General features: G+C 46.2%; 1 protein-coding gene across 1 annotated transcript; it reads right to left on the bottom strand.

Moving 5' to 3' along the window:
• Positions 1–822: 822 nt before the first annotated feature.
• LOC125457990 (transmembrane 4 L6 family member 5-like) lies at positions 823–14,130 on the bottom strand. The gene is made up of 4 exons (XM_048542825.2): positions 13,769–14,130; positions 5,236–5,313; positions 1,718–1,893; positions 823–1,301 (listed from the first exon to the last, which is right to left on the bottom strand). Exons 1-4 carry the CDS (start codon positions 13,949–13,951, stop codon positions 1,106–1,108), a joined length of 633 nt encoding a protein of 210 aa, XP_048398782.1. The 5' UTR covers positions 13,952–14,130; the 3' UTR covers positions 823–1,105.
• Positions 14,131–14,400: the final 270 nt, after the last annotated feature.

The raw sequence follows: 14,400 nt of genomic DNA, 5'->3' as shown, positions 1-14,400 counted from the left end.
AGTGAGGGGGTGATGGGGAGTGGGGGGAAGGTCTGCAAGAGAGAGGGGGTGATGGGGAGAGGTGGGATGGTCTGTGAGAGTGAAGGGCTAATTGGGAGTGGGGGCATGGTCTGTGAGAGTGAGGGGGTGATGGGGAGAGGGGGGATGGTCTGTGAGAGTGAGGGGGTGATGGGGAGAGGGGGGATGGTCTGTGAGAGTGAGGGGGTGATGGGGAGAGGGGGGATGGTCTGTGAGAGTGAGGGGGTAATGGGGAGAGGGGGATGGTCTGAGAGAGTGAGGGGGTGATGGGGAGAGGGGGAATGGTCTGTGAGAGTGAGGGGGTGATGGGGAGAGGGGGGATGGTCTGTGAGAGTGAGGGGGTGATGGGGAGAGGGGGGATGGTCTGTGAGAGTGAGGGGGTGATGGGGAGAGGCATTTGGAAAGCATCTGAGAGTAAGGGGTGGCTGGGAAAGAGGTGGGGGAAAGATCTGTGAGAGTGAGGCTTGTGACACCAAATTTTAGTTCAGCTCCCAACCCAGCCCCGTTCTTGGCCTAAATCTGACTCAAAACGTTCAATGAAGGCACTTCCCTATTTACTAAATTGGCAAATGTAATGTTAGTCACAGTTTTCACAATGAAACACGCAGTACTGTAAAAGTGCAAACATCATTAAACCAACTGGGTAGCACCCACGTTACCGAAGGTGCTTGTGGAATATATATAATGTTCTCAGGTATTTCACTGCAGCAACTGAAGCTGCTGGCATGATGGGGTTGTAATTAAAAATCCAAGGCTAAGGAGAGTCGCAGAGGTGAAGAGGGAAAGTCAGAGGCAAACAGTGAATTAGAGCAGCAAAGAGATTTAATGATACATATCCAAAACTGAGAGCAGAGCCAATTCAGTGAAATAGCCCTGAATAAAGGTCATTTCAGTATTCTCTGTGGCATTCCACTAGCTTACAGTTAGCCGTCGGAGCACAGCTCGAGGTTAGGTTTAGGACACTGGCGTGGTAGAAGGCGGGGAGGATTAAATGGCAAGAGTTGTCGGGTTTGTCAACCCTATGTATCTCACAGCTTCATCCAACAGCAACAGCCAACAAGCACATGGCATTTGGTGAATGAACACGTCACTTTGTGTTCGCGTGCAAACATCGACCAAAAACACAACCAAAATATCCATTGATGATCTGCAGGGTGCACAGGAGAACTTGCAGACAGCTGATGATTATGAGAATTAAGAACAGAATGATGTTCCACAGCACAACGTTCTTGGGCCTTTCGCAAATTTCCCACAGTGATGGATTGTACAGGTAACAGTCTGGGCTGCAGGCAAATTGTACGAACACAATAGATAATTAGGTGTCAATAAAATCATGAGAGATCGGAAAATCAATACAGTGAATGATAAAGCCTAATAAAATTAGAACACTGTGCATGAACCCTTCTTCAGCCTGAATGACCTGTCATATGATACTCAGGTCCACCTGATGGAGCTTATACAGCTGTGGTCTATGTGATGGTGCTGTTACGGTGAGCTGTGGTCTATCTGATTATCAGAGCTGTTATATCCTGTTCTTTTCTTTCAGTCCAGCTATTAATCCTAAACGTGAGGCATACAGTTACTTATGGAATTCATTTCCACTGAATGAACCTTCAACTTTTGATTGAGTGGCGCTTTACTAATAATTCTGCTTTAATGGCCTCAGTTTTTGACAGAAAGCCAGTGTGATTCACATTACCTGGCAATCATGGAGCTGGTGTTGAATGGAGTTCCCCAATGCTGAACCTGGGTATTGTTCGATACAGAGACATTAAATAAGCAAAGTGGCCCATTGGCCAGGCCAAGAGCAGAGATTCCTAAGCAGATACAGGAGGAAACGATCACTAGTTTGGACCAAATGATTGACACAAACATCTGCAGACATAAAGATAGACAGTTATTTAACCTGTGATAAGCATTCCATTCTCTTACTGTTTTTATTAATGTCTATTTGTAATTCCGTCATACCTCCAGTGCTCTCTTGCCTGTTAAATAGCATAACAATTAACTGTGTGTTGCAGACTTTTACAATTTAAGCAACAAAGATGACAAATATTAATGTTCCAGGTCCCAATCGAATTCTGAATTGAGTTAGTTATTCTGAGCTATGGGACGTGTGTGAGTGTGCCTCTGTCTGTCTGTGTACACGTGTGTGTGTCTGTGTGTGTGTGTCCGTGCATGTGTGTGTGTGCGTCTGTCTGTCTGTGCATGTGCGCGCGTGTGTGTGTCTGTGCGCGTGCATGCGTGCTTGCATGCTTGTGTCTGCCTGCGCGCGCGTGTGTGTATGTGTGCATGCGTGCGTGTGTGTCCGTCTGTGCACGTGCGTGCGTTTGTGTGTCTGTGCATGTGCGTGCGTTTGTGTGTGTCTGTCTGTGTGTGTGCGTGCGTGTGTGCGCGTGTGTGTGTGTGCGTGCATGCGAGTGTGTGTCTGTGCACGTGCGAGCATTGTGTGTGTGTCTGTGCGCGTGTGTGTCTGTCTGTCTGTGCGCGTGCGTGCGTGTGTGTCTGCCTGTGCGCATGCGTGCATGCATGTGTGTGTCTGCGCGCGTGTGTGTGTGTCTGTCTGTGCATATGCATGTGTGTGTCTGTGCGCATGTGCGTGTGTGTGTGCGCATGCGTGCGTGTGTGTCTGCCTGTGCACATGCAAGCGTTTGTGTGTCTGTGCACATGCGTGCATTTGTGTGTCCGTCTGTGTGTGCGCGTGCGTGTGTGTCTGTCTGTCTGTGCTCATGCCTGCGTGCATGTGTGTGTCTGCGCGCGTGTGTGTGTGTCTGTGCGCATGCGTGTGTGTGTCTGTGCGTGCGTGTGTGTGTCTGTGCACGTGCATGCATGTGTGTGTCTGTCTGTGCGCGCGCGCGTGTGTGTGTGTGTCTGTCCGTCTGTCTGTCTGTGCACGTGCGTGCGAGTGTGCGCGCATGTGTGCATGCGTGTGTCTGTCTGTGTGTGCGCGTGCATGTGTGTGTGTCTGTGCGTCTGTTTGTGCGCGTGTGTATGTGTGCGCGCGCATGTGTGCATGCGTGCGTGTATGTGTCTGCGTGCGTGCATGTGTGTGTGTCTGTGCGCATGCGTGTGTGTCTGTCTGTGTGCGTGTGTGCGTGCATGTGTCTGTCAGTGTGCATGTGCGTGCGTGTGTCTGTCTGTGCACGTGTGTGCGTATGTGTGTGCTTGCGTGTGTGTGTCTGTCTGTCTGAGTGCATGCGTGCGTGTTCACGTGTGTCTGTGTCTGTGTGTGTGTGCGCGCGCATCTGTGTGTGTCTGTGTCTGTCTGTGTGTGTGCGCCTGTGTGTGTATGTGTGTGTGTGCGCGCGCGCATGCCTGTGTGTGTGTCTGTGTCTGTCTGTGTGTGTGTGCGCGCGCGCCTGTGTGTGTGTCTGTGTGTGTGCGCGCGCGCCTGTGTCTGTCTTTGTGTGTGTGTGCGCCTGTCTGTGTGTGTGTGGGTGTGTGTGTGTATCTGTCTGTGTGTTTGGGTGTCTGCGTCTGTGGGTATGTGTGTGGGTCTGTGTGTGTGTGTGTGGGTGGGTGTCAGTGGTAGTGTGTGTGTGGGTCTGTCTGTGTCTCTGGGTGTGTTTGTATGTGGGTATCTGTGTCTGTGTGTGTGTGGGTCTGTGTCTGTGGGTGTGTGTGTGGGTGTATGGATCTGTGTGTGTGTGTATCTGTGGGTCTGTGCCTGTGGGGGTGTGTGTGTGTGTATCTGTGTGTGCGTTTGGGTGTCTGTGTCTGTGGGTATGTGTGTGGGTCTGTGTGTGTGTGTGGGTGGGTGTCTGTGGGTGTGTGTGTGTGTGTGTGGGTCTCTGCCTGTGGCGGATGTGTGTGTGTGTGTGTCTGCCTGTGTGTGTGTGGGTGTCTGTGTGGGTCTGTGTCTGTGAGTGTGTGTGGGTGTCCGTGTCAGTGTGTGTGGTTTTGGATCTGTCTCTGTGTGTGGGTGTCTGGGTCTGTGGGTGAGTGTGTGTGTGTGGTGTCTGTGTGTGTGTGTGGGTTTGTCTGTGTCTGGGTGTGTGTGTGTATGTGTGTGTGTGGGTGTCTGCGTATGTGTGTTTGTGTGGGTCTATCTGTGTCTGGGGGTGTGTGTGTGTGGTTGTCTGTGTGTGTGTGTGTGGGTGTCTGTGTCTGTGGTTGTGTGGGCGTGGGTCTGTCTCTGTCTGTGGGTGTGTGTGTCTGTCTGTCTGTCTGTGTCAGTAGGTGTGTGTGTGGGTCTGTCAGTGTGTGTGTGTGTCTGTGTGTGTGTGTGTGTGTGTATGTGTGTGTGTGGGTCATGCTGTGTGTGTGTGTGAGTGTCTGTGTTAGTGTCTGTGTGTTTCTGTGTGTGTGTGTGTCTCTCTGTGTGTGTGTATCTGTCTGTGTGTGTGGGTCTGTCTGTGTCTGTGGGTGTGTGGGTGTCTGTCTGTGTGTGTGTCTGTGTGTCTGTCTCTGTCTGTGGGTGTGTGTGTGTGGGTCCGTCTGTGTGTGTGTGTGTGTGTGTGTGTGTGTCTGTCTGTGTCTTTGTGTATGGGTATGTGTGTGTGTGTGCGTTGGTGTCTGTGTGTGTGTGTGTGTGTGTGTGTGTGTTTGTGTGGGTCTGTGTGTGTGTGTGAACGTGTGTGTGGGTGTCTGTGTCTCTGTGTGCGTGGGTCTGTGTATGTGTGTGTGCGTACACGTGGGTCTGTGTCTGTGTGTGGGTGTGTGTGCGTGGGTGTGTGTGCGTGGGTCTGTCTGTGTCTGTGGGTGGGTGTTTGTTGGTGTCTGTGTGTGTGGGTGTCTGTGTGTGTGGGTGCGTGTGTGTATGTGTGTCTGTGCATGTGGGTGTGTGTGTGGGTGTATGTATGTGTGGGTGTATGGGTGTGTGGGTGTCTGTGTGGGTTGTGTAAGTGTGGGTGTGTGTGTGGGTGTCTGTGTGGGTGTCTGTGTGGGTGTGTGTATGTGTGGGTATCTGTGTGTGCGTGGGTGTCTGTGCGGTTGTGTGTCTGTGTGTGGGTGTCTGTGTGTGTGGGTGGGTGGGTCTGTCTGTGTCTGTAAGTGTGTGGGTTTGTGTAGGTGGGTCTTTTCTTTTACAGTTTCTTGGAGCAAAGCTGTAGCCAATGTGATCATTTACAGCGAGTCCTGTAAATGCCATTAATATTCACTGATTCTCTTCTTACAATGGGTCTGTATCTAAGTGTGACAAAGATTTCCATTACTTGTTCACAGAGTGTAACCAGTGAGACACTGATGTGAGGTGTTGGATGGTCAGACTGGTCTTACCTTAACTCTGGTGCTGGTGCAGAAACAGCAGCAACGGTCAGTGGCAGCATTATGAATGGACAGTGCAGCCAGAAATACCTGGGAAGAACAAGATTTATAAACTCTAGCCTCAATCCTGCAACCCTGGGGAGTCAGCACAAACATATTGTCTTTCAGGAAGCATTATTATTATGAAACATTTCTATTCACACACAATTAGGAACACCTAGTCATTTATTTGTGTATTAGGAGTAAACAAATTTTGCCCTTCAGAAATTTCAGGGCAATGCATGATATCAGTCCACCAACTAAAACACGCATTCCCTGGAATTCTGGAACTCTTACACCCATGTTCAGTCTGAGTGTAAACTCGAGGCGACAACATATAACCAGCGATGCCCACTGATACTGCCTAAATAGCCCCAAGTGTTGTCGCAAAGCACTGTCTTAGCCACTTGCACTAATTTTAGTTCATGTTTACACAGGCTGTAAATTACACTGTAATTCATAGAATCCCTAGAGTGTGGAAACAGGCCATTCAGCCCAACAAGTTCACACCGCCCCTGTGAAGAGCATCCCACCCAGACCCATTCCCCATCCCCTGCATTTCCCATGTCTAAATCACTTCACCTAAGCATCTCTGGGCACTATGAGCAACTTACCATGGCCAATTCACCAAACCTGCACATCTCTGGACTGTGGAGGGAAACTGCAGCACACAGACACGGGGAGAAAGTGTAAACTCCACACAGTCACCCGATGGTAGAATTGAACCCGGGCCTCTGGTGCTGAGAGGCAGCGCAGCAGTGCTAACCACTAAGGCACCATGCCCACACGTCCCAAACACTCTTGTCTACAAATCAATTATTTATTTTACTAATAAGGCAGTTTGTAGCATTTCAATTCTGAATTTACCCTGTTAAGGCCAGGCATTGAACAACACCATTCTGCACTTGTTATTTTCAATTGTCATCTGCCTTTTTTAAGTTAATTGCCTTTCTTAGTTGGTCTAAACCATACATGTAACTAATCTACACTCAGTTTCCGTGTTCAGGTTAATAGTAAAGATTTCAGAAATACTATATTCCATCTTGAAACACCCCATTCAGTCCATACATCCCTTGCTCCCTCCTCTAGTCATTACCAGAGATTTCAACCCTTGAGTTTGTCTTTTAATCTCTACATTAGCACTCCCCCTCCCCACCACCGATTCTTCACAATCTTGAGTTTCCCATGTTGAAATTTGTCACACCTTCCTGGGGTTTAACCATAGCCCAACTGGGTAATCACTTTGTCAGGTTGGTCAAAGAGATTGACAGACGATGAATGTTTTTTTGTAAAGCTGAGTTAGCTGCTGTTTAACTCTACCACACGGAATCTTCACCTGCACTGCTGACATCAAGAGATCTTGTGGCATAGTGGTCATTCTTGTTCAAACTGGGACTAGGTCAGATTGGCATGTCTCCTCAGTACAGATGAGTTACACTGAAGGGTCTGGTCCTGTGCAGTATGACTCTGTGAATTTAAATCCCATCATTGGATTTGTTGACTGGGAAATGTGTGTTTGTAATACAACCAAACAGCTTGATTACTAGTAAGTAAATCCTTCTAGTACTGTTGGCATACAGTGAGAGTGAGAGAATCACCTTGTCAGCTATCCTCCAGAAGGTATAGCAAACACAGCCATAGTAAACATGGTCCATACCACATCAAATCCCCCACACTTGGAGCTGTCTTTGCTTCACCTATATGATGGTCAGAAGCCAATCAGACCAGTGATCCCAGCTACTTCCATGGCCCAACCTTTGGAAACAAGGATAAATAAAAGGACAGAGACTTCTGATGGTGAAATCCATAATTTTACTTGGAGCTGGAGGAGGACTAATGAGCCTGTATGAATGGTAACCAGGTACATTCCTAACTTCCATTTGTTTCCTTCGATGAGTGTCTCAGATTTCCACACAAGTACATTGGAACCCTTTGGGATAAATCTCAACCAATCCAGGAGATTTATTTGATCAGCCAATTTCAGAATTCCATCTCATCCACATTGAAGTCCGAGATACTACATTGACGGCCTTCATATTTGGGGAAGGCGGGGTGTGGGGGGAGCAGCTTTACACATCTTTGTAACAGTTAAAGGAAATGATCATTCAGATACCTTGAGTATAGTCCACATGGGATTGTGGGCATCACTGGCTTTCCAGAGTTTATTGCTGGTCCCTAGTTGCCCTTCAGAAGGTGGAACTGAGATGCCTTTTGCTGGTGCTTGGTGTGTTTGATCCAGAATTCTTCCCCCGGTTACAATGGGAGCTGGACGTTGCAGGAATAATATTGGAGAAAGCTGGTCCCTTTTCCTGAAATTCTTTGTCTATTGCTACAAGAATTAGCACAGAACTTGCAAACATTTAACCGGAAACGTGTTATTTTTCTCCAGTCCTTCCAGCATAACGTACTCCGACGGTTGCACAATGTTCTTTTTCAGGTGACAACATAGTGCCCCTTTCTCCCACCTCCCTCAGTTGACTGTCCCCACTGCCTTGCCCCAAATGCTGCATTATCTACAATGTGCTACAACCAGGCACCACCAATCTCCTGAATAACTTTGAGTGCACTGTCGAAATGCTGACAGACTGCCTGTTGGACAAAGTGTCACGGTCTCGTGCAGATGTGAACTGGTCTCGAGGCACCAATCCTCCAGAGTTTTCACATCTCATTTGGATCACCTCTTTTCAGCTCTCTGACCCTGAAGCCCCACTGACATACAATTTGTCTGTAAGGCAGGATTATTCTTTCACCAGATTTTCTGGCCCAACCTTGATATGTCCATGTGTGGTTTCGTACAATCAGGCATAACTGGTATACATTAGGATTCAGAACCCACTTTGAAATTCAAGCTGTGTTTAGCATGCAGAGATCTCTAGATCTCTAGCAATCTATACGTGACTCAGTCAGTTACTAAATTTACAGGGAGACGAACTCGGTGATTATAATGGGATACTTCCCCCAAACATGTCCCTGTCTTTGCTCCACCCATACAATTGTCAGAATCCAATCACAACAATGGATCCAGCCACTTCCCTTTTCCCACACCCTTCAGAAGTATCTAAATAATTGGACAAACTCGGAGCAAAAGGTCAAAGAGAACAAATTTTAATTTGGAAGTAATTATCATTTTATCGAGCATTCATGAGGGTTCAGAAATTTTTTTTAAAATGACCCAAATAGTTCAAGGGAGGAAGAAGTTCAGTTCAGGAGTTCACCAGCACCTTCTCTGGGCAATCAGGAATGGACAATGAATGCCGGACGAGCCAGCAACACCCACGTCTCCTATTGTTGGACAGGAGAAAGTTGACAAGAGATTTTAATCAAGGTGTTCTCAGTTACAAGGAATCTGGGCAGAGTAGATCGGGAGAACCTGTCCCCATTGGTGGAAAGATTAAGAACAGGTGGGCACAGGTTGAAGGTGAGCAACTACAGAAGCAACAGAGGCATAGGGAAAACTTTGTTTTTCACACCATGAGTGTTTAGGATCTGGAATGCACTGCCCGGAGGTTCAACTGAGATATTTGAAAGAGAATTAAACTGTTGTTTTAAAAGGAAGAATGTGCAGAGCTACAGGAAGGTGGCAGGAGAATAGCATGAGGCAAATTGCTTCATCACAGAGCCAGCACCGATGTGATGGGCCAAAAGGCATCTTTCTGCGCCATAATAATTCTGTAATCACATGATGGTATACCTAGCGACACAGTACATTTATGAAAAATATGAGAGGCCCCAAGCCCCTCCTGGAGGAAATCACAGAGAGCAGGGCCCCTGTCTTCTGGAGGGATTCAAATTGTGCAGCTACCCCCTTCCTGGGGCAAATCACACTGTGAGTTCCCCACGCCCCCATTGATTCATTTGTGTTAATGATGCTTTGCCAATTTCTAAACAACTGGAAATGAAATGGAAGGAGCCATTCCTCGCCTGTTCAAAACATTTCCCACATCAGCTTCCAGTCCATCCCAGGTGCCAACGGTGGCAGTGAGAGACCCGGGGTAGTGGCTTCATTTCGTCTCTATCCTAGGAATGGTTCTGCCCAAGGGAGAGATGTCCATGCTTTGTCCTGTACATTGTTTTCAGCATTTGGGAAATTCAGATTAACCAGAGCCCCTTTCATTGCTCGAATTATTCTGCCATAATTCCTTTCCTAACCCCAGTGGGAAGCCCTGTTGTAAATTAGTTACAAGGCAAATGTTCAAGAGGCTGAGGTTTGATCTAACACCAGACCGCGAGAAATCAAGTAGCATGGGGGAGGGGTACAGGCACTTGCAAAAAACTCACATGATTGTGATGCATATGTGTCACGTATTTGTGGAAATATACAAATGTGAATACAACAAATAACTGCAGATGCTGGAGATCTGAAACACACATGAACACAAGTTGCTGGAGAAACTCAGCAGGCCTTTGGAGAAAAACAGTCCTGTGACCCTTCTTCCGAACTGAAATAAATAAATATGTGACCCCGCTCAGGAAAAGGTGAGAGAACAGGGAAAATAAACCAGTCAACTTGACATCAGTCCAAAGGAATAATATTACAAACTGACGTGGGAAAACTTGTTAACAGGACACTTGGGGAAATCACATGATAGGGCAGAATCAACATGGCTTTGTAAAAGGAAAACAGTGTTTGACTAATCTGCTTGAGTTTTGTGACTATTGATGGGGTTGAAGTGTGGACTGTGACCTAATCAAGCAGAGTCAGCATGACTTTGCGCAAGGGAAATTGGGTCTGACTAATTTATTAGAGTTTTTTGAGTACATCTCAACCCAAGTACATATAAGGGAACCAGTACTTGTGTTTATGTGGACTTCCTGAAGGCATTTGACAAGGTATCTCACAAAGGGTTAAGTCATATGATAACAGCCCACAGTGTTGGAGGCATGAACAGAGAATTGGCTCATGGGCAGGAAACAGTGAGTAGGGATAAAAGGCTCTTTTACAGACTGGTGACTTGTAGGTTCCATAGGGATTGATGCTGGGACTGCAATTGTTTACAATATATATTAGTAACTTGGAGGAAGGAAATACTGAACCCAAATTTGCAGATGACACAAAAATGGTGGAAAAGCGAGTTGCGAGAGGGATACAAATCATTTTTGAGAGATAGATAGGTTAAGTAAGTGGGCAGAAGCTTGACAAAAAGAGTATAAAGTTGGAAAATGCACAGTTATTCATTTTGGAAAGGAGAACAAAAGAACAGAATATTATTTAAATGGAGAAAAACCGCAGAAAGCTGTAACACATTGGGACTTGGAGGAACTAGAGCACAAAACACAAAAAACTGGCCAACAGGCACAGCATGTGATCAGGAAGACTAATGGAATGTTGGCCCTTATTTCAAGGGAGTTGGAGTGCAACAGTAGGGAAGTCTTACTGTAAATGTACAAGGTGCTGGTGAGATGCATCTGGAATACTGTACACAATTTTGGCCCCTTATTTAAGATACCATTTCATTGGAGGCAGTTCAGAGAAGGTTCACTAGGATGATCCCTAGTATACAAATATTATCTTATGAGAAAAGGCTAAATAGGTTGGGACTCTACTCACTGGAGTTTAGAAAAATGATGGGTGACCTCACTGAAACATATATCATTCTTAAGGGGCTTGACAGGGTCAATGCTGAGAGGACGTTTCCCCTCATGGGAGAATCTAGCCTCAGAATAAAGGGGAGCCAATTTAAGATGAAGAGGAATTTCTTCTCTCAAAGGGTTGAGATTGTTGGAACCCCTTGACAGAGAGCAGTGGGGTCAGATGAGATTGATAGATTCTTGATCAGTCAGGGTCTTAAGGGTACAGGGGAAAAGGCAGGAAAGTTGGATCAGTCATGATACTATTGAATGGCAGAACAAGCCTCGCGGGGCCAAGTGGCCTATTCCTGTTAATATCTCTTATGGATTTAAGGTCTAACTCTTCATGCTGTCATGAGGTTCTTCAGTTTACTGTCATATCAGAAGCAGCAACTCTTCTTCTCTGTTGGTGGCCACTGAATCTGGTTTCGATCGCTACCTCAGATTATGCAAAACCCTGTTGTCCAATCTCTCTCTTCTCTCCCCTACCCCTTACTACATCCCTCCTTCCCCAAGTCCCTTCTTTGGTTTCCAGCACTCCTGCCCTGAGATTCCACCGTCCTTTCCGCAAGATCTATTTCTCTGTCCCCATCCATCCTTCCCCAAAACCCATATTTCTCTCTCATTCATGCCAAAGCTCCAGCCCTGAAATCCTCTCTCCATCTTTCTCTCTCCTGTATCTAGCCATCTAAGCTCCATTATCTCTTCTGACGTTAGTTCAAGCACTGAGAACAATATAAAACACATTACACATAAAATGACTTGACATACAAAATGCACAGACAACATATAAATTATACCGTCCACCAATACAGACTACATGTTAAAAATCATAAGGAATGCTGCACACAAATATTTAACATTCAATTACATTTATTCATTTATTTTGCCATGTATCCTTCATCCCCATCGCTCTAAAATTGGATCGAAAGCTCTATGTATTATGTATAATATTTTTTTCAATTACTTACGATCAATTGCAAGTTCTTTTGAAGATATAATTGATTTTACTTTTGCTTATTTATTGTTAAACATTATTGTAATCCGGTCCATATCACCGTGCCCCGTCCAGGGATTAACTTTCTTCACCTTCGTTCGCTGCCCACTGTTCATCCCCCTGATATGAATCAAATGGAACTTGGGCACAGGAAGAGGCACCCAAGTACAATTGACCCCTGTGCTTCCTGGACCAGCCAGCACCCATATCAGTAGCTAGTCCAAGTAACCGATAACGCATTGGCCAAAAGGGACACCCAGGAAATAAGCTCCCCCTTGACTGGCCCTTTCTTTGGCTACTGAACAGATGGGGTAAATAAAAATGAGGAAATTATATTCTACCAGGCATATTGTAATGTCCTACAAGAGGTCAGGATGGAAAGCCAAATTAACTGCAGGGAGGATGGGAAGAGGATCACAGGGCAGGCAAGATGCAGGGGAAATTGAACCATTGTTTGGTGATGGAGGGTTGCCTGGAAAAAAGGAGGAAGTGCAGCAGATCCTCGCTTCCAATGTTACAGAACAACATTTTGCGAAGAAGTAGCCACGAGATCTGGCACAGATAGGGAGAGAAATGCCAGTACACGTTGAAGTGGATTGCAGGTTGACCAGTGCAAAAGTTAGAAATTTGAACCAAAAGCAGAAACGCTGGGAATACTCAGCAGTGTCGGTTGGGAGGGAAACAGAGTTAATGATTCCAAAAGGGAAGGGGGTACAAAAAGGGAGGATCCATGATAGGGCAGCGACTGGAAGAGATTAAATGAGAAATAGTTTTGTGGTACAAAGCAGGGTGAGGGGCTAGATGAGGGGCGGTCTCCAGGACAATTGAAGATGAAAAATAAACGTTTTGTTGGAGACAACATTTAATCCGGGTGTTGGGATCCTGCAGTCTGGGCAGTTTGAATGTTCTGGGATGCCCTGAAAGATTTGTAGAGCACTGCCCACAGCAAGACTTTCACCAGAGACCCTATTAGTTTTATACAACCTCTTCATTCAGTTACCATTCCAAGGCATTTCTCTCCCTATCTGTTCCCGATCTCACGGCTACTTCTTCCCAAAATGTTGTTCTGTAACATTGGAAGCGAGGATCTCCCGCACTTCCTCCTTTTTTCCAGGCAACCCTCCATCACCAAACAATATTCCTCCCTGTAGTTAATTTGGCTTTCCATTCTGACCTCTTGTAGGACATTATTGTACAATATGCCTGGTAGAATACAATTTCCTCATTTTTATTATTTTTCCAAAAAAAAATGTGTAGATTGGCAACTGGTTAGTCCGTGTGTGTGATCAAAATCTACACCTTGCCCATCTTACTTAACAAAACATTTGTTGGGGGGAGAAAAGAAAATCTTTTCTGGCTGAGAACTGCAAGAAATGTGGTCGAATTAAATTTAACTGAAGCATTGAAGGGATATGGGGTGAAGGCAGTGCATTGGCAGTAGGCAACATAACAGCCCAGGACTCTTCCAAGCTGTAACAATTCTGTGATTATATCAAAAGGACAGGCAGGCTTTCAGAAGCGAAGAAATGAGAGCAGGTAAGCACTGAAGACAAGTTGGAAAATAATACAGCTCGGTTAATGAGTTATGTTCATTTTGTAGAATCGGTCTATTTGCACAAAAAGTGTCCACTCAACTCACTGTCAAAAGGAACTGACAGCCATCGAGAGGGGGCACTAGCTCAGTCAGGCTGCCGGCTGAACATTTTCTCCCTAGGCAGATAGACCAGTTCAGTTCCTGTAACTGACTCCTGGGCACAGTCAATAACTGAAGGAGCTGTCAATATCACCTCAACGTGGACACAGTTGGTTTCTGCTCCAAGTCTTGGGCTACAACATTCTAGTGAAAATCTCAATGTTTCCTTCTAAAATTGTTCTTCAAATCCACAACCACCCCCCAGTCCCCTAGATACACTTTGAGTTACCGTGAGGAGGTTATCTTACCATGAATCCACTGCCCCACAATCCAGGCAGTAATAGGGCTTGGCAGGTGATGTGTGCCTCTTTCAGATACTCCGTTTCTCCATTGGGGAAGAGGAGCAAGATGCTGGCAGCGATGGAGATGACAGCTAGACAGAACAGCAGTGAACTAACGCAGTGAGCACAGCGCCTGGGACACATCTTCATAGGCAGGCTCCCTTCAGACTGCTGAGCCTCTTTCCAAACTCGCCCTGTTATATACCCAGCAAACTTCTCCTAAATTCACTCGTGATGGGCGCAGGATTTAGCAGCAACTACACCCCGACAAATCCAAAGTATTGCATACACTGTGCCATTCTGTGCTACAGACATGACACATCTACTACGTATGTCAATCACCAAGTACTCTCGAAACTGTGCTGTTTGTGATTATAAATACTCCGCAGGGCTATGATGAGGCTAAATTTAGCACTTCCCATATCACTCACCACCATCAGGGATGAATAACGGATTGGTTAGCAGTCAGCTTTCACACAAAAGGTTCACAAACAGCAAGCCATGCACCAGAAAATGTGGTGACCTTGTACTGAATTTGGATGTACTTTCTTTGCACGTTATTGAAAATGACTGTTTTGGCCGATATTTTGTTTGTGTAT

The sequence above is a fragment of the Stegostoma tigrinum genome, chromosome 14 (genome assembly GCF_030684315.1).
Source record: "Stegostoma tigrinum isolate sSteTig4 chromosome 14, sSteTig4.hap1, whole genome shotgun sequence".
Taxonomy (NCBI): Eukaryota; Metazoa; Chordata; class Chondrichthyes; order Orectolobiformes; family Stegostomatidae; genus Stegostoma; species Stegostoma tigrinum.
The sequence above is the reverse complement of the archived record's forward strand: the minus strand, read 5'-3'. Positions and strand labels throughout refer to the sequence as shown.